This window comes from Lepus europaeus, chromosome 20 (genome assembly GCF_033115175.1).
Source record: "Lepus europaeus isolate LE1 chromosome 20, mLepTim1.pri, whole genome shotgun sequence".
Classification (NCBI taxonomy): Eukaryota; Metazoa; Chordata; class Mammalia; order Lagomorpha; family Leporidae; genus Lepus; species Lepus europaeus.
The window spans coordinates 49,685,783-49,704,863 of record NC_084846.1 but is presented as its reverse complement, the minus strand read 5'-3'; the positions used below and the strand labels follow the sequence as shown (position 1 = coordinate 49,704,863).

The 19,081-nt window shown below is 45.1% G+C and overlaps 3 protein-coding genes across 6 annotated transcripts in view; 2 read left to right on the top strand and 1 right to left on the bottom strand.

The window, feature by feature from the left end:
- Positions 1 to 12,335, bottom strand: part of COL28A1 (collagen type XXVIII alpha 1 chain) — a 204,782-nt gene extending 192,447 nt beyond the window's left edge. Inside the window, exon 1 of the mRNA XM_062179058.1 lies at positions 12,199 to 12,335. The gene's annotated coding sequence lies outside the window, so the exon portion shown is untranslated. The remainder of the gene's footprint in view (positions 1 to 12,198) is intronic.
- Positions 2,952 to 3,258, top strand: LOC133749690 (cyclin-dependent kinases regulatory subunit 1-like). The gene has a single exon (XM_062178983.1). The coding sequence runs from the start codon at positions 3,003 to 3,005 to the stop codon at positions 3,240 to 3,242; it is 240 nt and encodes a 79-aa protein (XP_062034967.1). The 5' UTR covers positions 2,952 to 3,002; the 3' UTR covers positions 3,243 to 3,258.
- Positions 12,336 to 14,632: 2,297 nt separating the features above from the next.
- The window catches only part of MIOS (meiosis regulator for oocyte development), a 35,879-nt gene continuing 31,430 nt past the window's right edge, over positions 14,633 to 19,081 (top strand). Inside the window, exons 1-3 of one of the 4 annotated variants that reach the window (XM_062179362.1) lie at positions 14,633 to 14,738; positions 15,553 to 15,653; positions 17,219 to 17,282. The gene's annotated coding sequence lies outside the window, so the exon portion shown is untranslated. Of the gene's footprint in view, positions 14,739 to 14,927; positions 15,017 to 15,552; positions 15,654 to 17,218; positions 17,283 to 19,081 lie in introns of those variants that run through there. The other 3 variants (XM_062179360.1, XM_062179361.1, XM_062179363.1) reach the window with 3 other exon arrangements.

The following is a 19,081-nucleotide window of genomic DNA, read 5'->3' as shown; positions in this document are numbered from 1 at the left end:
TTTAAAAACAAGATTTGCTGAGGCAGAAGACAGAATATTTGATCTAGAAGAAAAGTCTTTAGACATATCTAAGCCAAACAAAAAATAGAAGAAATGTAGAAAGACTTAAAACAATGTTCAAGACCTAAGGAATACTGTCAAATGACCAACTATATCAGTCTTAGGAATTCCTGAAGGTATAGAAGAAAAGAATGGATTAGAAAACTTGTTCAGTGAAATAGCAGAAAATTTCATCAATTTGGATAAAGATATGGACATTCAAATACAGAAACCACACAGAACCCCAAATGGGCATGATCAGAAAAGAGAATTATTCTAAAATTTGCAAGAAAGAAATCCAGATCACCTTTGGAGGAATTCCCATCAAATTGGCAGATTTCTCAACAGAAACTGTACAGGCCAGGAAAGAATGGAGAGATATAGAACAAGTCCTAAAAGAAAAAAAAAATTACCAACCCAGAATATTTTACCCAGCAAAGCTCTCATTTGTAAATGAAAGTGATGTAAAGACCTTTCAAAATAAAGATTAAAATAAATTTTCACCAGCCTTGCAAATGATACTTAAGGATGTAGTACACTTAGAAGTAGAAAAAAACAACCAACAAAATGAAAGAAGGTGAAGGTAGAAAACCTCCTACCAAAAGAATAAAAGAGATTCAAATAAACAGTAGTGATATTTATGGGCAAATAGCAGGACCAATTAATTACTTATCAATAATACCCTTGAACATAAATGGACTAAATTTTCCAATTAAAAGATATAGGCAACTCAATGTATTTAAAAAAAAAAAAAGAAGGCAAGACATATCTATATGTTGCCTCTAAGAAGCATACTTCACCAATAAAGATGGACACAGACTGAAAGGGAAAGGTTGGAAAGAGATACTACATGCAAATGGAAATACAAAATGAGCAGGAATAGCAATTCTCATGTTAGACATAAAAGGCTGTAAGACAAAAATTCTTAAAAGATGGCTGGCACCGTGGCTCAACAGGCTAATCCTCCGCCTTGCGGCGCCGGCACACCAGGTTCTAGTCCCAGTCAGGGCGCTGGATTCTGTCCTGGTTGCCCTTCTTCCAGGCCAGCTCTCTGCTATGGCCTGGGAGTGCAGTGGAGGATGGCCCAAGTGCTTGGGCCCTGCACCCCGCATGGGAGACCAGGATAAGCACCTGGCACCTGCCTTCAGATCAGTGCGGTGCGCTGGCCGCAGTGCGCCGGCCGTGGCAGCCATTGGAGGGTGAACCAACAGCAAAGGAAAACCTTTCTCTCTGTGTGTCTCTCTCTCACTGTCCACTCTGCCTGTAAAAAATTAAAAAAAAAAAATCTTAAAAGAGACAAAGTTATATAATGATTAATAAACCAATACAACAAAAATATATGACTATAGTAAACATACACGCACTCAATTCCAGGGCACCCAGTTTTATAAAATGAATGTTAAAGAATGTAAAGGGAGATATAAGCATGAATATAACAGTAGTAATGGGGGTCTTCAAAACCCCACTCTCATCAGTGGACAGATCACCCAGACAAAAAATCAATGATGAAACAACAGAACTGATGTATACTATAGACCAAGTGGACCTGTAGAGCATTTCATCCCCCAGCTACCGAATGCATTTTTTCATCTGTGCATGGAACTTTCTGTAGGATAGACCACATGCTAGGCCATAAAACAAGCCTCAACAAATTGAAAAAAATGAAATCATATCTTTTCTGACCACAGTGGAATGAAATTGGAAATTAATAATAAAGGAAACAGACACGCACACAGAGACGGAGCCTGCTCCTGAATGAACAGTGGGTCGTAGACGAAACCAAAAGGAAATTTAAAATTTTTAAATGAATGAAAATGAACACACAACATATCAAAAACTTAGGGGATAGAGCAAGAGCAGTGTTAAGAGTAAAGTTTATAGCAATAAATGCCTACATCAAAAAATTGGAAAGGTATCAAATAAATAATCTAACAATGCATCTTAAGGACCTGGAGAAACAAGAACAAACCAAACTCAAAACTAGTAGGAGGAAAGAAATGATAAAAATCAATAAGAAATGCTCTCTCTCTCCTAGCATCACGGTGGTGGGGCTTGAGCAGCTGTGGCCACGATCAGAGACCCAGGCCTTCCGGCAAGGAGAGGAGCTACTGAGCAGGCATGTGGAGCTGCCTCCACTGCGCGATGCCAAAGCAACAGGTGCTCCAAGATCTGCAGATCTATCCCCCATGTTCTCGCTGTCACCAGACCCAGAAGGAAAACATCAGGAAATTTAACAAGGGCAAGAAGTACCAGCCCTGGACTTGCAGCCTAAGAAGGCACGAGCCGTGCACCGCGGGCTCAGCAAGCACGAGAACTGAAAACCAAGAAGCAACAGCCAAAGGAGCAGCCATACCCTCTGCAGCAGTACCTGGTCAAGGCTTGAGCCTGTGATGTCAATATAAACATAGAATGGCCAAAAAACAAAAACCCATGAAGAAATAAACAAAATAGAAATAAAACAAGTATACAAAGAGCAGAGAAATGAAGAACTTGTTTTTTGAAAAATAAAATCTATAAGGCATTGGCCCAGCTAACCAAAAAAGAGGAGAAAACCCATGTTAATAAAATCAGAGATGAAAAAAGATATGCTACAACCGATATCACAGAAATATAAAGAATAGGGACTGGCGCTGTGGCTTAGAGAGCTAAGGCACAGACTGCGGTGCCAGCATCCCAGGTCGGCCCTAGTTCAATTCCTGACTACTCCACTTTTGATTCAGCTCCCTGATAATTTAGCTGGGAAAAGCAGTGGAAGACAGCCCAAATGCTTGGGCCCCTTACCCATGTGAGAGACTAGAAAGAAGCTCCTGGCAGATGGAAGGCCCTCTATCTCTCCCTCTCTGTAACTCTGCCTTTCAAATAAAATAAATAAATCTTTTTAAAAAATAAAATATACAGGCGTGCTGCTGGGAGTTGTTTGGAGGTTGGCAGCGCGGGGCTGGCGGCCCATAGGCAAAGCGATCATGTCGCACAAACAGATTTACTATTCGGACAAGTATGACAACGAGGAGTTCGAGTACCGGCATGTTATGTTGCCCAAGGACATAGCCAAGCTGGTCCCTAAAACCCATTTGATGTCTGAATCTGAATGGAGGAACCTTGGCGTTCAGCAGAGTCAGGGATGGGTCCATTATATGATCCATGAACCAGAACCCCACATCCTGCTGTTCCGGCGGCCACTACCGAAGAAACCAAAGAAATGAAGCTGGCGAGCCACTTCCAGCCACACAGCTGTTCTTCCTTTCTGACATCTTTCTGATAACATTATGTTGCCTCCCTTCCTACTTCTCACTCTGATATTTCAAGGATGCTCAATACACTGTTCACATATGCCGGTACCTGCTGCTTTGCTTCGTGAGTAAAGCCAACACCACCACAGCCCAGCCAACGAGTGCTCTGCAGGCCATGGCCTCCCCTGAATGTGACCCCAGAAGCCACGGTGTGTTCTGTAGCCCGCAGAGCATCTGAGAGTAAGACCGTGGTTGTCACAGGGGTCGTGTGACCTTGTTCTTTTGTTTTTTCCCCGCTGAGTATTGTATGGATGGTGACTTCTGATTTTATTTTTCAATGTATTGGAAACTCTCCATTTTATTCAAGAAATCGATTCCATGTTTAAAGCTTTGATTAAAGAGGAAGTTTTTATCAATCTAAAAAAAATAAAATATACAAAGAATAATTGGGAATTTCTACAAAAAAGCTATATTCAATAAATTACAAAATGTAGAAGAAATGGATATATTCCTGGACACCAAAATTTTACCAATTTTACCAAAATTGAGGCACAATATAGAAAACCTGAATACATCAAAAAATAAGACTGCAATTGAATCAGTAATAAAGAGCTTCCCTACAAAGAAAAGCCCAGGACTGGATGGTTTCACTGCTGAATTAGACCAAATTTTTAAAGAACCAATTCCAATTCTTCTTAAACTATTCAAAACAATTGAAAGGGAGGGAACCCTTCCAAACTTTCTGTGAAGGCCAGTGTTACCTCAGTTCCGAAACCAGAGGAAGCTACAACAACAAAAAGAACCAATATGGACCAATATCCCTGATGAACATGGATGCAAAAATACTCAACAAAACACTACTTGAATCCAACAATGTGTCAAAAAGATCATACACCCAAGTGGAACTTATTCCAAGGATGCAGGGATGGTTCATATACACAAATCATTAACCATGATACATTTCATCAACAAAATGAAGGATGAAAACCGTATGACTACCTCAATACATGCAGAGAAAACATTTGGTAAAATACATCATTTCATGATAAAAAAAAAAAAACCTTAAAACCTTAAAAATTGGGTATAGAATGAAGGTATCTCAACACAATCAAGGCAATGTATGACAAGCCCACAGCTAGCATCATATGGGGGTGAGGAAAGCTGGAAGCATTTCTACTAAGACCCAGGACCAGACAAGGATGCCCTTTCTCACCATCATGCAATATAGTTCTCAAAGTTTTAGCTGGAACCATTAGGCAAGAAAAAGAAATTACAGGGATACAAATTGGAAAAAAAAAAGAGGAATTCAAATTATCCCTCTTTCACTTTTTAAAAAATTTAGTTATTTATTTGAAAGGTGGAGTTACAGATAGGCAGAGGCAGAGAGAGACAGAGAAGTCTTCCATCTGCTGGTTCACTCCCCAAAGTTATATATTGCAAGATATAAAATTAACACACAAAAATCAGTAGCATTCTTATATATCAACAATGCTCTGGCTGATAAAGAACTTATAAGATCAGTACCGTTCACAATAGCTACAAAAAATTAAATATATTGGCATAAACTAAGAATGTGAAAGTTCCTTACAATAAAAATTATAAAACATCAGTGAAATAAATAGAAGACAATATGAACATGGAAATAGATTCCATATTCATGGAAAATGTCCACACTACTCATATTCCTCAAAGCAATTTACAGATTCAGTGCAATCCCATTCAAAATACCAAGGGCATTCTTCAAAGATGTAGGAAAAAAAATCCTAAAATTCAAATGGAAACACAAAAGACCCTGAATAGGCAAAGCAATCATAAATAATAAAAACAAAATGGGAAGCATCACAATACCAGTTTCAAGACATACCACAGGGATGTTGTACTCAAAATAGCCTGATATTGGTACAGAAACAAAAACATACATGCAGACCAATGGAACAGGCTAGAAACCACAGGAAGTTAATCCATGCATCTACAACCAAATCATCTTTGACAAACGAGCTAAAATCATTTCCTAGAGAAAAGACAAATGGTTTTCAGAGAATTGGATTTCCACATGCAGAAGACTGAAACAAGACCAACATCTATCTTCAACCCTGTATAAAAATCACCTCACAGTGGATGAAGGATCTAAACTTAAGACCTGAAAACTTCAGATTAGTAGAGGAAAACATAGGGAAAATGCTGCAAGACATTGGCCTTGAAAAAGACTTCTTGGATAAAACTCTAGAAGCACAGGCAATGAAAGTAAAAATAGACAAATGAGGGTACATCAAGCTAAGAAGCTTCTGCATAGCAAACTAAATAATTGTCCAAGTAAAGAGGAAACCAACAGGATGGGGAAAATATTCACAAACCATGTAGATGTTAAAAGTTTAATAACCAGAATATAAGGAGCTCAAGAAACTCAACAACAATGAAACAAACAATCCAGTGAAGAAATGGGTAAAGGATATGAACCAGCCTTGAACAAAGGATGAAACACAAATGTTCAACAGACACATGAAAAAATGCTCAGGGTCACTAGCCATCAGGAAAATACAAAACAAACAAACAAACAAAAAAAAAACCACAATGAGGTAACACTTCACCACACTTAGAACAGCTATCATCTAAAAATTAAAAAACAAGTGCCAGTGAGGATGTGGAGAAAATGGTACATAACACACTATTAATGGGAATACAGACTGCTACAACCAATATGGAAAAGAGTATAGATACCTCAGAAAACTAAAAATAGATCTACCAGCTATCACACTCCTGGGGATATATCCAAAGGATAAAGAAAATTATTGATTATTACTCTGCCATAAAAAAGAATGACATCGGCTGGCACCGCGGCTCAATAGGCTAATCCTCTGCCTTGCAGCGCCAGCACACCGGGTTCTAGTCCCGGTTGCCCCTCTTCCAGGCCAGCTCTCTGCTATGGCCCGGGAGTGCAGTGGAGGATGGCCCAAGTCCTTGGGCCCTGCACCCCATGGGAGACCAGGAGAAGCACCTGGCTCCTGGCTTCGGATCAGCACGGTGCATCGGCTGCAGCGCGCCGGCCGCGGCAACCATTGGAGGGTGAACCAACGGCAAAAGGAAGACCTTTCTCTCTGTCTCTCTCACTGTCCACTCTGCCTGTCAAAAAAAAAAAAATGACATCTAGTGGCCAGTGTTGGGGTGCAGCAGGTAAAGCCGTGGCCTGTGAAGCCAGCAACCCATGTGGGTGTGACAGGACTGCTCCACTTCCGATCCAGCTTCCTGCTAATGACCTGAGAAAAGCAGTAAAAGATAGCCCAAGTGTTCTCACCCACATGGAAGATCTGGATGAAGCTCCTGGCTTCTGGATTTGGCCTGGCCCAGCCCTGGGTATTGCTGCCGTTTGGGGAGTGAACCAGTGGATGAGAGAGATAGCTCTTCCTCTACCTCTCCCTCCCTCTGTAAATCTGCCTTTCAAATAAATCAATCAATTTAAAAAAAGAATGAATCCTGACATTTGCAACAAAATGGATGCAAGTGGAGAATATTATGCTCAATGAAATAAGCCAGACTCCAAATACCACATTGTCATTTATTTGTGGTAGCTAATATATAGAGTATGAAAATCATGTGGATGTCTTATCATTTAGTATATAGTTATAAGTACATAGTGCTTCAATGAATCACACCATATAAATGACAATACACTCTTTTTTTAAGATTTATTTTATTTATTTGAAAGAGTTACAGAGAGAGGTAGAGACAGAGAGGTCTTCCATCCACTGGTTCACTCCCCAGATAGCCGCAATGGCCGGAGCTGAGCTGATCTGAAGCCAGGAGCTTCTTCTGGGTCTCCCACATGGGTCGAAGGGCCCAAGCACATGGGCCATCTTCTACTGCTTTCCCAGGCCATAGCAGAAAGCTGGATCGGAAGAGGAGAAGCTGGGACTAGAACTGGCACCCATATGGGATGCCGGCACTTCAGGACAGGGCTTTAACCCGCTGCACCACAGCGTAGGCCCTCACAATACACTCTTACTACACACATCAAAAATCAATGAAAGGAGGGAATAGTGAGGACCGTTGAGGTTTTAACAATACTTTGTTCTTGATTTGGTTGTTGGTTATTAGTGTGATCAGGTGATAAAGTTGTAATTTATCTGTACATTTACATTAATTTTCTTGGTATGAAGTCTGTATTTCAATAAGATTTTTTTAGATACATATCTATTTAGATATATTTAGATATGATTTCGTATATATTCCTCTGACCAGAATGAGTGACCTGGGAGCAATCCTTCTTCCTACTCCCTTTTTTTTTTTTTTGACAGGCAGAGCTAGACAGTGAGACAGAGACAGAGACAGAGACAAAGAGAAAGGTCTTCCTTTTCCGTTGGTTCACCCACCAGATGGCCGCTACGGCTGGTGTGCTGCACTAATCCGAAGCCAGGAGCCAGGTGCTTCCTCCTGGTCTCCCATGCGGGTGCAGGGCCCAAGCACTTGGGCCATCCTCCACTGCCTCCCCAGGCCACAGCAGAGAGCTGGACTAAAAGAGGAGCAACTGGGACAGAATCCGGGGCCCCAACTGGGACTAGAACCCGGACTGCCGGCGCTGCAGGCGGAGGATTAGCCAAGTGAGCCGTGACGCCAGCCTCTGTCTTGCTCTTTAAATTAAAATATAATAAGGGAGTTTTAATAAGATAAACACTGAGGGAATTCAGTCAGAACTTATCATCACCTAACAATACTTAGTATTTTGTACCGAGATGGAAGTATTTGATATCATAAAATATTCTCTCCCACTAAGTTAAAGGCATCACTTTTGTGTTTTTCACTCCTCTTGTAACACCCATTCTTCAATAATATTTGAGGAATAACTGAAACTACTGTGCAGCCTTTGTCTGCTAAAGTTTACCTTTCCCCCATGGGAGACCAGGATAAGCACCTGGCTCCTGCCATCGGAACAGCGCGGTGCGCCGGCCACAGCGCGCTACCGCGGCGGCCATTGGAGGGTGAACCAATGGCAAAGGAAGACCTTTCTCTCTGTCTCTCTCTCTCTCTCTCTCACTGTCCACTCCGCCTGTAAAAAATAAAAAAAATAAAATAAAAATAAAAAATAAAAAATAAAGTTTACCTTTCCAAAGATTTTGATTACTTAAACTGGCAAAGTTGCACCAAGTATGTCATGTAAAACCTGTGCCCTTGGTTTGATTTTCCTGTGATACTTCTGCTAGTGTCTCTCTGCCCCGTTTCCAATCCTCCGTGGAGGAGGAAGACTTAAGGTTACCCTGAATGGTAGGGGAGACACTCTAACATCCATAGGTTCTTGAACTAGTGGAGCAAATGTATTGAAAGGAGCACACACTGGGGCCAGCTTTGTGGTAAGTAGGTAAAGCCTTGGGCTGTGGCACCGGCATCCCATGGGGCACCAGTTCCAGTCCTAGGTGCTCCACTTATGATCCAACTCTCTGGTATGGCCTGGGAAAGTAGTGGAAGATGGCCCAAGTGCTTGGGCCCACGTACCCACATGGGAGACCAGGAAGAAGCTCCTGGCTCCCAATCTGCCCAGCTACGGCCGTTGTGGCCATTTGTGGAGTGAACCACTGGATAGAAGACCTCTAGACACAGGGACGGGGGTCAGGAAGCCCGGTGCAGGTCTCAGGTCCGAGCCACACTGATTATAATGCTGGCAGTTTGAGTTCCCTGTCTCTGAGTGCTATTTAAATTTTTTAATTAGCTCCAAACCCAGAGGAGGAATGTTGTAATTATCACCCTTAACATCCATCTCCCTGTACATATGTGTATCATACATACATTTTATTTCATTTTTCATATGTTCTCCACTAATTGCAAATGAAAAAAAACAAACTCAGGTTAAAAGAAAGTTTCAGTCACTAGAATTTTAATGAGCTGGTAGACACATCAATATTAATTCAACCACTAAAAAACTTCTGGAGCCAATGTTTTTATGAGAGTGACTAATGTTATCCAATTCTACTTAATAGTCAGCGCAGGTTTTACTTGTACCCAATAATGTCAAAGGGAACCGCCCATATGCCAACATCATTTATAGGCTATGAAATATTATTTCCCAAACATTTACACTGAAGTTTCAAGAAAGAAAAAAAAAAACTCTTGGGCAATAAGACACGTATTTACTGTAATTCAGCATTTATAAGCACTGGTATAAGGAATGATTTCTATATAAACAGAGAATGCTTTCAGTCTTTAATCAGAGAAGTATACTTGTGTTTGGAGACCTAGATGTGGGAGTACCAGAATTCACACACCAAAACTAAGGTGCCCCAAAAAGATAATTTCATTTTCAAAACATGACCTTAGCTTGTTCCTGAGAATAGAAGCAAAAACTAAAAAAGTTCAATCTTTCTCACAGGAGGTAAATAGCTTCCTATTTTAAAGTTTTTTCCAGTTAAATTAAAGCCCTTGAGATTCTTCATTTTATACCCAATAACCTTATTTTTGGCAAACTTATAAGGAAGCAAATATGATAGATAACTATTTCCTTGGCTAACATGTGTAAAAAATGTAAACTAGAATTTTAACTCTTAAACCCTCAATAAATAGTTAGAGATTCATTTTTAAAAAAAAATAAAAGCTAAGTTTTTTCTGGATAGATTATTTTGATTCACTGTGTAAACATCACCATGATAATTTTTTCTTTTTCTTTTTTTCTTTTTTCTTTTTTTTGACAGGTAGAGTTAGGCAGTGAAAGGGAGACAGAGAAAGGTCTTCCTTCCACTGGTTCACTCCTCTAATAGCCGCCACGGCCAGCACTGCACTGATCCAAAGCCAAGAGCCAGGTGCTTTTTCCTGGTCGCCCATGTGGGTGCAGGGACCCAAGCACTTGGGCCATCCACCACTGCCCTCCCGGGCCACAGCAGAGAGCTGGACTGGCAGAGGAGCAGCCGGGACTAGAACCCGGTGCCCATATGGGATGCCGACGCCACAGGCAGAGGATTAACTAAGTGAGCAACGGCGCTGGCCCATCACCATGATAATTTTGTTAGCAGTCTCAGCATTTGCTTGATATACAGATCACGTGTGAATGCTCCTCACAATACAGCATCATTCCCTTTAGACAAGAGCCTCTTCCTCTAGACTCCTGCTGACTGACACCGGTCAGAGTAACAGCAATACACTTGGCCTCCCTGGAGCTACTTCATAGCCAACCTGCAGAACCATATGCCTCAGTCACTTATAACATCACAATATTTTTAAAAAATATTTTATTTATTTGAGAGGTAGAGTTACAGACAGAGGGAGAGACAGAGAGAGGTCTTCCATCTGCTGGTTGAGTCCCCAGATGGCCCCAACAGCCGGAGCTGCGCAGATCTGAAGCCTCCTTATCTCCTACTCGGGTGTAGAGGCCCAAGGACCTGGGCCATCCTCCATTAATTTCCCAGTCCACAGCAGAGAGCTAGATCAGAAGAGGAGCAGCGAGGGCGCCGGCGCTGCAGGTGGAGGATTAACCCACTGCACCACGGCGCCAGCCCCAACATCACACTGTTGATGCATTTAACACCTCTGTGTAAACATTTTATGTGTGTATTTGTTATAATTTGTATTATGTTACTAAAAGTTGTGTAAAGTTGTTTTCTTATCCTGATCACTGTTGAATGTTACCATTGCATTGAAAACTCAAGGCCCCAAACAACACATCTTAAAACATTTATCCCCCCACCCCCTTCCCCACGGCTCTTTCTATTTGGGGAGGCAAGATTTTCCCTGTCACCTGGAGGTCAGTACTGTTTGGGTCAGTGTTTGGCACAGAGTGGCATTTCTCTCCCATTTAGCCATAAAAACAATCTCATCACAATAAATGAAAATGTCTGTGCCACACAGCCACCAACGCTCTGAGCTCGAAGCTGCTCCTCCCCCAAGCCAAGGCTTGCTGCCCGGGCAGCTTTTTCATGGCTCCACCTGTGCCTCTTTGCCTACCCCAAACTCCTGAACAGCACTCTGGGGCCATCCCCAGAGGAAGTGCAGGGAAGATCTAGCTAACTGGCTACAGCCTTGCTCTATTCTGAAAGGTGTTCACAGGGCCTCTTCTCGCTGCAGAGCACGTGTGTAAGCCTTGGAGACGGTTTCTCTGGGGATCTCTCAGGTGAAGTTCTTTTAGTGGCAGCCTTTAATGCAAGGCCTTTTCTCTGCCTGGTGTCCTTGAACACAACCTCTACCTCATGCAACTTGCTCCCAGTGGAACACCTACAACGTCCCTCACTTCTGCCACAAAGTCCTAGTAACTCCTCTAGGCTTGTGGTTCTGTCTTGTGCATCCTCTGTCCCAACACACTCTGGGAGCAGAAGCCGATTCCAGGAGAGGCAGTGCTCCCCTCTCAGCCTCCAAACTTGCCAGCCAAGCACCATTCTCAGATTTCCCAGACAGCTGCACCAGCAACCCACCCTCATATCCACCCACCCCATGTTCCGAAGATGCACAGGCAGAACTCTGTGTGGAGAACAAGACAACCCGACCTCTCCTAGGGGATGAGGAGTGCGATTAGGAAATGAGTTTCTCCAGAGAGATCTCTTCCAGACCCTTCCATTCCAAGCCCATTCCGAGTTCAGGTGGGTTTGGGTCCTCCAGTTATGAACTCTTTCATCTCACTTTGGAATGTGGGGATATTCACTGCCTAGTATTCTACACCATTCTGGAGGGATTGTAGCCAAAACTACAGATGCAAATCCTATTCTGAACATCCTATTACACAAACAAATATGCCATGTGAGCATGGATTAATCGTGAGAGTCGGAGAAATGAAACAACGTGCATGCTCGGAACATCTATATTTTAAGATGTTCTTTAAAAATTGTTTTAACAATTGTATTTTCTTACACTGTAGTACTTGTATGTGTTGCTTATTAAACCAGGACTTAGGCTAATGGAACAACTTCACCTTCTAATACAGAGCTTCCATTTCTGGTCTAGATTATTTTTTTCGACTTACCAGACAGCAAGGAAGAGAGACGAGGAAGTAAGTGGCAAACAGCTTCCGTTTTAAGGGACACACAGGGCTGATGAGCGTGGTGGGGGCAAGAGGCGCAAAGTCACCACATAGACCCCGAGAGTCGGGTGAAAGCGGGCCAGAGGTGAGCAGCCTGCAGACTCATTTATTTCAGGTGGTCCAACAGCTTATATAGCCAAGGCAGCCAATCGGGTCAAGGGGCGGTTTATGCCCTAACCAATCACAGCCTGCTGCCAGGCAGTATCCGAAGCCATCCAATCATAGCCTGTTGCCAGGCAGGCTCCGTTTGCCAGGTAGGTTTCAAAGCCATTCCTGAGTAACTGACGCTGGCCAGTGGCCATCTTGGCATGGCCTTCTCATTCTACCACAACCACAACATAGCAGAGGAGAAAATCAATGGTGCCAGGTCTCAGAAAAGGAGAAACATGTTGGGTCCCTCCTGTTCCTCTGTGTCAGCCAGAAGAAGTTAAGAACCAGAATGGAGGCTGGCGCTATGGCATAGCGGGTTAAACTGCTGCTAACGACAGCAGCATCTCATCTGGGCGACATTTCAAGTCCTGGCTGCTCCACCTCTGATCCAGCTCCCTGCTAACACACCTGGGAAAGCAATGGAAGATGGCCCAAGCCCTTGGGCCCCTGCACCCTGGTGGGAGACCCGAAAGAAGCTCCTGACTCCTGATCGGCCCAGCTCTGGCCATTGCAGCCACCTGGGGAGACCAGTGGATGAAAGATTGATATCTCTCTGTGTAATTTGCCTTTCAAATAAAATGAATAAATCTTAAAAATCTTTTTCCCTGTCTGCCTTTCGAACAAAGTGAAAAAAGAAAACAGTGAATGAAGAAGGTGGTGGAGGGAAGGAGGAAATGCCGGAGGCTGTGTGAATCCCTACCTAAGACTTTAAATTTTCTTTAATCGACCTTGGCTGTCTCGTATCAGGAGTGGCTGAGGGAGAGACTTCGATGGCTCTGAGGTTGTGTGTGGATATTTGGGGTTATGGCCAAAACCACAGAAGACTGGCAAAATAGCATCTGAAGCGAGGGATTCTGCCGTGTCACCCTCCCTGCCCCAGCAAGATGGCACTTTCTTGCTCCGTACGTAACACTTACCTGATGCTTTTGCTCCAAAGACCATCAGGACATGGCTCATCCTGTTGTTTCTACCAATTACCAAGACCATCTGTGTTTAAGCGAGAACAGACAATTAAAAACTTTGAGACACCTGTGTCAGCCCCGTCCACTTAGTTTCAGGGGTCAGAAACCCAGAATCCTCTCTCCCCGTCACACACATGGTCGCCTATCAAGCTGTCCTGGTCTCACCATCTATGCATGCCCCAGGCCCCCTGTGGCTCTTTTGCACACCTCCTGTTTATCCCCACCCCACCCCAATACCCTCTCTAACCCTCCAACTGCAGAAAAACCCATCACACCACTCACCTGCCTACAAGCCATCAATGACTCCACTACTGCCTTTAGGAAGTGTCTGTCTTAACTTCTCCCCACTTCCCCCGTCCATGCACCCACAGCCTGGCCTCCTGCGGGACTTAGCATTTGCCCTTCTTAGCAGCAACAGGCTAATTCCTGCCAACCCACTGTGCTCTGTTCCCCTGCCTGGTTAGCCCCAGGCTCATCCTTCTTGCCTCAGCTTTACTGGTGACCCTCCTGGGCAGCACTGTGCAGCCCTTTGGTCATGCTTGGGCTCAGTTTCCTGCCCAGAACATGTCGCTTTGCTCCTGGCTCCCCACATTCCAGCACTGGATTGGGTGCCCAAAGATGTTCACACATGTTTGTGCCCTGAGTAAATGAATGAACAAATCTGGAGCCAAATACCTGATATTTTTCTATTGCATTGCCCAGAGTAAGAATTTTTTAAAAGATTTATTTTTTTAGAGTTACACAGAGGGAAAGAGAGAGAAGTCTTCCACCCATTGGTCCACTTCCCAGGGGGCCGCAAAGGCCAGTGCTGGGCCGGGCTGGGGCCAGGATCTCCATCCTGGTCTTCCACGTAGGTGCAGGGGCGAACACCTGGGCCATCATGCTGCTTTTCCCAGGCGCATTAGCAGGGAGCTGGATGGGAAGTGGAGCAGCCCAGACGTGAAACCGTCCATATGGGGTGCGGGCGCCGCTACAACGCCAGCCCTAGAGTATACTTTTAATGGGGAAAGAAAGGGCCGACGGGGCTGAAGTGTGCCAGTGTACCTGACAGCCACAGGAGCCTGCGAACAAAGTAGCTCAAGCCTGCAAGGCGTCCCCGGGGCGCGCCGGGTCGCTGGGGCGGAGGGCGGGGCCTCTCGGGCAGGGGCCACGCCCAGGGGCGGGGCGGCTCCGGCAAGGGCAGGGCGGGGCTGGCGGGCGGGGAGCTCCCCTTCGGAGGCCGAGGCGCGGCCGCACGGCCCCGGAGACGCGGTGGTGGGGTCGTGGGCCCCGGCCCGCCCGCCGCCATCTTGCCCGCGTCCCGGCACCCGCGGCGAGAGGGGCGGCGTCCAGACCGGAAGCGGCTCTGCGGCGGCCGCGCCACCACCTCAGGTCAGTGAGTGCGGCCCGGGCGCCGTGGGGCGCGTGAGAGGCCGGTGGTCAGGCCCGGCCAGGGGCGGGCCCGGGGCGTCCTCCGAGCCTCGCGTGGGCCTCGCCGTCCTGGCGCGGGGACGATGACCGCGCGGGGCGGTCGGCGGGGCCTGGGCGGGGGCCGCGGGCGGCCGCGGCGCGATCGGGAGGCCAGGCGGCGAGCGTGGAGCGTGGGAGTGGCGTCAGGTTCCTGGTTTACCCGGAATAGCAACACGCCCGGTCCCACTGGTCCCTGTGAGGTACTTCCTAAAGGGCCTCTCCCCGGTCCCCGCTGCCTTACCACAGGAGCCTGAGGAGGGACAGAGGCGCCTCCGGTGCCCTGAGCTCTGCTCGGTCGCTTAGCGGACGACTGCTTCCGCAGCCTGCTGTGTGAGGACATTTTCTTAAGACAGCCCGGGAGCTGTGCAGGGCGTCTCTAGCAGGTGGTGGCGGTGGGCCATTTCTAGAAACGGCTGTCGAAATTTGCCCCGCTGAGAAAAGTAGGAGCCCCCGGCCGAAAGCCTGTGTTCGGATGCTTTGTACGCTTAGCGCTGTGGGAGTGCACGCATGGACTGGAGATGGGCTGTTAAGTGTTAAGGACCCGTAGGCTCTCCAAGGCTTGATGCCAGTTTTTTTTTTTAAACTCTCATTAATGATTTTTTTTTTTTTTTTGCATTGTTTCTGTGTTGAGAGGACCCTGGCTTCGATTCCTTGGGTTATTTAGTTCCTCTGTTCTGACCCCGGGCATGTGGCTTCTGCAGAGTTTACAGCGTCTGGTTTCACGCGTGTTTTGTAGGACAGTGCTGTCGTGGAGCTCTGGTGCTGAGCGCGAAGTCAGCATGGCCTTCCTTGGCTGAGAAAGCATCGGTGGGAAGTGAGCACTCGTTAAACTTGAAGGTGAGGATCTAGGAGAAGGGCTGAGGACTGCAAACCCTCCCCTTGGACTCAGTTGTTCAAGGACTCCAGGGTTTGAAAACATTAGCTTCCTGGGCTCTTTAAGAGGCTAGTAGTGATCCATCTTTGTGATGCAAGGAGCTCATTTCCTTTGATTGTCACGACTTGTGAGATGGAAATAGGATAGGTTCTATTTTGGTTTTCTGAACTGGGACTGTTAGGAGAGTTGCTGGGGTCTGAGCTGGAGAGTGACTGGAGGATTTCTGAGGCCAGGTTATTTCCTTTGCTCTTTACCAGGTTCCTAGCGATGGGTGTTCATGAGCAAGGATCCGCCTGTGTTGTGCAGTGAACTGTGAAAAAACGCATTTCTTCAGAGGACGGTGCTGTAAATGCATCCCTCTCGAGGGGGCCGGTTTCACAGTGTGCAACCTGTGGAGCAGCACAGGGTCCAGCACTTAGGATGATTGGCACTTAGTTTAGAGCTCTGCTCTGACTGGCGTGACATTTTTTGACCCTCTCAACACTTTTAACAGTTTTTTAAGTAAGGGAGCCCTGCAGTTTCTTTTTCTTTTTTAAGATTTATTTTATTTATCTGAAAGGCAGAGTTACAGAAAGAGGGGGGTCTTCCATCTGCTGGTTCAATCCCCAAATGGCTGCAGTGGTCAGGCTGAAGCCAGGAGCTTCTTCTGGGTCTCTCATGTGGACTCAAGGAGTCCAAGTGCTTAGGCCATCTTCCGCTGCTTTGCCAGACACATCAGCCATGAGCCAGGTTGGAAGTGGAGCAGCTGGGACTTGAACCAGTGCCTATATAGGATGCCATTGCTGTAGGCAGCAGCCTCTGAGCCCTGCATTTTTATCTTGCACAGGTCTAGCAGATTATGCAGCTGGTTTAAGAGACCTTGGACAAGAACCAGAACATCTAGTCTTTACTTTTGTCCCACATGGAATGAAAAGAATTTGCTAATCTTTTTCTAATTGAAGGCCTATGATTCTGTGTAATTTACTTGAATCAAATTTTGAAGAATATAAATATTATAAGTGTTCAGCACCAGAAGAAATGCTGATGATTCTCTATTAATAGTCATATAAATAAATAAAGAGTTTTTAAAATTATAGTAACACTTTTCATTTGTGTTTTGCAAGATGGATTTTTCTGGGGCGGGTGTTGTGGCACAGCTGTTAAGCTACAAACTTGGGACACCTGCATCCCATATCAGAGTACCCTGGTCAAGTCTCAGCTGCTCAGCTTGCCATCCAGCTTCCTGCTAGTGTGCATTCTTGGAGGCAGGAGGTGATGGCTCAAGTACTTGGGTCCCTGCCACCAACGTGGGAGATGCAATTGGAGTTCTGGGCTTTTGGCCTTGGGTTGGCCCTGTCCTGACTGTTCAGGCATTTGGGGAGTGAAGCAGCATAAGGAAGATCTCTCTGTCTCTGATCTTTCTGTTATTTTGCCTTTCACATAAATTTTTAAAAATATATTTTTCTATGTGGCATCAACTTTTACCAGAGACCGTTTGTTTATAAAGAACGAGGTTGTAGATTTTAAAAATGCTTATTTTACCTCCTAGTGACATAGGAAGGTGGGCCATATCTAAGGATATCTCCAGTAACAGATGGCTTCTGTTTGTGAAGGTGTGTGAATATAAATGCCTATGTGACAGTATCTGTTTCCTCTTTGCTGTCTTAACATGAAGTAGCTATGTAAGGTGCCCTTCCTCTTAATTCTTAAAATTTTAAACTATTAAAATTGGATTTAACTTCATCACTGAAGTGGAGTTGTTATTTGGCCAGGGACCTTACCTGCTGCCATTCACTACTGTGTTCCAAGCATTTAGAACAGTGCCAAGAACATGGAAGCTTCCCAATCAATAGTTACAGAGTAAATGAAAGATGACTTATTTAGAATGAATCCTCTCTTAGGACAGCTCACTGTGGGGCTCTTGCCCGTCGCTGGAACAAGTTGTGATTGTGGATACCTTGCCCTTGGCTTGACCTCACCTCTACTAGGAATGGTGGAGGGTAGAAGATACAGATATTGGTAAGACCTGGAGATAGCAGTTGTGAGAAGAGTCAGAGGAAATAGTCAACACATGCATAAGTATAACGAATGCTTAATTCACTACCTACTGATTGCCTTTCACTGTGCTGACTGCTAGAGGTATAGAGGGACAAGAGACATTTTACCTCTACTTAAGGAGCTTACACTCTAGTAGAAGAGAGAGATGGGTGATTTACAATGAGAGGATACTGTTCAGTGAAGAGTATATGTCTAAATAACCCAGTCTTGCCTAGGGAGAGTGTAGAGAGTGGTTGATACCAAAGTTGAGCAGATTTTGTCTTGCCTGAGAAATGAGGAAAGAGGGGCTGGCGCTGTGGCATAGTGGATAAAGCTGCTGCCTGGGAAAGCAGTAGAAGATGGCCCAAGTCCTTAGGCCTCTGTACCTGTGTGGGGGACTGGAAGGAGCTCCTGGCTTTGGATCAGTGTAGCTCTGGACGTTTAGGCCATCTGGGGAGTGAACCAGCCTCTCTCTGCCTCTGCCTCTCTGTAACTCTGCCTTTCAAATAAATAAATCAATCATAAAAAAAGAAATGAGGAAAGAGTGCTTCAATCCGAGGGAACATGATTTGCAAAGGTATGGTGTTAGGGCTGTAGGCTTGTTCTAGGAATGGAATAGGACAGTGTAGTTAGCGAGGAGGAGAATGATGTGCCATTAGGCCAGAGCAGGTAGAGGCCAAAGCCATCTATAGTCTTGTAGGTTGTATTGAAGATTCGGAATTCTGCATACTCAGCAGTTGCAAACCATTACAAAGTTTTAAGCAAGGGTTGACTCATCTGGTCAAATTTGTGTTGTAAAAAGATTATCCTCCCGGTGGGTGTTTGGCACCGCAGGTAAAATCCCACTTAGGACACCCTCGTCCCATATCAGAGTGCCTGGGTTCGAGTCCTTGTGCAACTACAGATTCCAGCTTTCTGCTGATATACATCATGGGAGGCAGCAGGTGATGACTCAACTACTTGGGTCCCTGCCACCTATGTGGGAGACCATGACTGAGTTTCTGGCTCCTGGGTTTAGCCTCGCCCAGCCCTGACTGTTGGGAGCATTTGAAGAGTGAATCAGTGGGTAGGAGATTCCTTTCTCTCTCTGCCTCTCAATAAATAAACTCTGAATACATCAAAGTTAAAATAAAAAGATTATTCTGACATCAAAACAGGTGGATTTCTAAAGGACCAGAGTGGAAAGAGGGATAAAAGAATTACTGAGTCAGCGCCACACAGAGCAGCTAAGTCGTACACCCTACTTTCTTACAGTCAGTCTTCAGAGCATTGACACTGCCTCAGTCTAGTAGCACTTGGTAGCCTGAGTGGAGGACAGAGATGGAAAATAATTAGGCTGATCCAGGATTGAGGAAAGAGACTGCAGGCGACGGCT